Source organism: Gregarina niphandrodes (assembly GCF_000223845.1).
Source record: "Gregarina niphandrodes unplaced genomic scaffold scaffold00002, whole genome shotgun sequence".
Classification (NCBI taxonomy): domain Eukaryota; phylum Apicomplexa; class Conoidasida; order Eugregarinorida; family Gregarinidae; genus Gregarina; species Gregarina niphandrodes.
Window position 1 is genome coordinate 85,079 of NW_011645774.1, and position 1,263 is coordinate 86,341.

At 50.1% G+C, this 1,263-nt stretch overlaps 1 protein-coding gene across 1 annotated transcript; it reads right to left on the bottom strand.

Annotated features, from left to right (window-relative positions):
- Positions 1–22: 22 nt before the first annotated feature.
- Positions 23–744, bottom strand: GNI_010860 (hypothetical protein; the record flags this gene model as incomplete). Its single annotated transcript, XM_011130481.1, has 3 exons — positions 23–255; positions 370–601; positions 652–744. 3 exons carry the CDS (start codon positions 742–744, stop codon positions 23–25), a joined length of 558 nt encoding a protein of 185 aa, XP_011128783.1.
- Positions 745–1,263: the final 519 nt, after the last annotated feature.

Here is a 1,263-nt window from a genome sequence, read left to right on the forward strand (position 1 = left end):
CCCCCGCCTCTCGGTGGAATCCTTACTCAAGTACCCGAATGGCGCCTAGCCGATCCGAGCCGACGGAGACCTTGGACGCAAACAAGACGGTTTCTCCGTTCCACAAATTCTCTTTGCAATTGGTAGCTACGCTGGCGTGATAAGTGTCTCGATGTTTGTCTTTCTCGAACCATGGAAGACTAGCCTTAACGGAAAGCTGTGGCAAGCCTTTGATAGAGTTCATCTTGACCGACGCGTCCAATGCAAAAGGGTTATCTGAATATCATCACTTCGTCTACCCTCTTAGTGTCCCCTTATTTCATTCACAGTGACGTAATTACTCCGTGAGCCAGTGGTACGTCGGCGATAGTGGTGGCATTCAGTGCTTACATTTGTTGTAGAAGATTTTCGACCAATTCACGTTTAGGCTCGGCTGACCCTTGCTGAAAGAGGCTCCTGCAGTGATGCTCTTATCCTGATACTTAGGATTTAACCTGATTTGCGCGTTCAAATTTGAGCCCTTCTTAATAAAGATCGGCAGTCTACGAAGCCAACACTTCTCGTCAGTCTTCTTCTCAATGAACAATTCCATATCCTTGATTAAACCAGTATTGACAAGTTCCTGAAATGACATCACCAATTATACGGGACAACCGATGGTGTGATTCGTACATTACGGCAGTTGACTATCTGGTCGAGTTCCATTTCATCACCAAAGCGTTGGCGAATCCACTCGTCAGTCATCTGCGACCAATTTATTTTCATTTTAATTCTGGCTGCTAATTCGGTCTATATGGGCAAATTCTATGGGGTCAAAGTCATCTGTCTCTTGAAGGCCTCCTCCACCGGCCAACGGTTCTTCCACGCGCTGCAACCTATTGCTTGCCGTCGGAGACACTCCGGCTGGCGTCACCATCCCGCCAGCCGGAGTGACCATAGGAGAGGTGGTGGATGCACTGCCCGATGAAAGCCCCGAAGAAAGGACCTGGAACACATCCGGATGTCGCATGAGCTGCTCATTGGCAACGCGGAGGTCCTCATCTCGAATTACCCTCAACACCCGAATAAGGTCTTCCGTGATGGTGTCTACGGACCGACCTCGAATCGGACGTGTCTCGGGTACAAAGTCCTCCTCGGCAGATGCCACAACGTCGTCACTGTACGACGCGATCAAGTCGTTGTACTCTTGCTCCACAGAGGTTGTCTGCGGCGGGGCCGGCGTCGTCAGGTATGCTGGAGTAATTGAACCAATCAGCTAAAAGAGCAACCTGCTCGTAGGGAGAG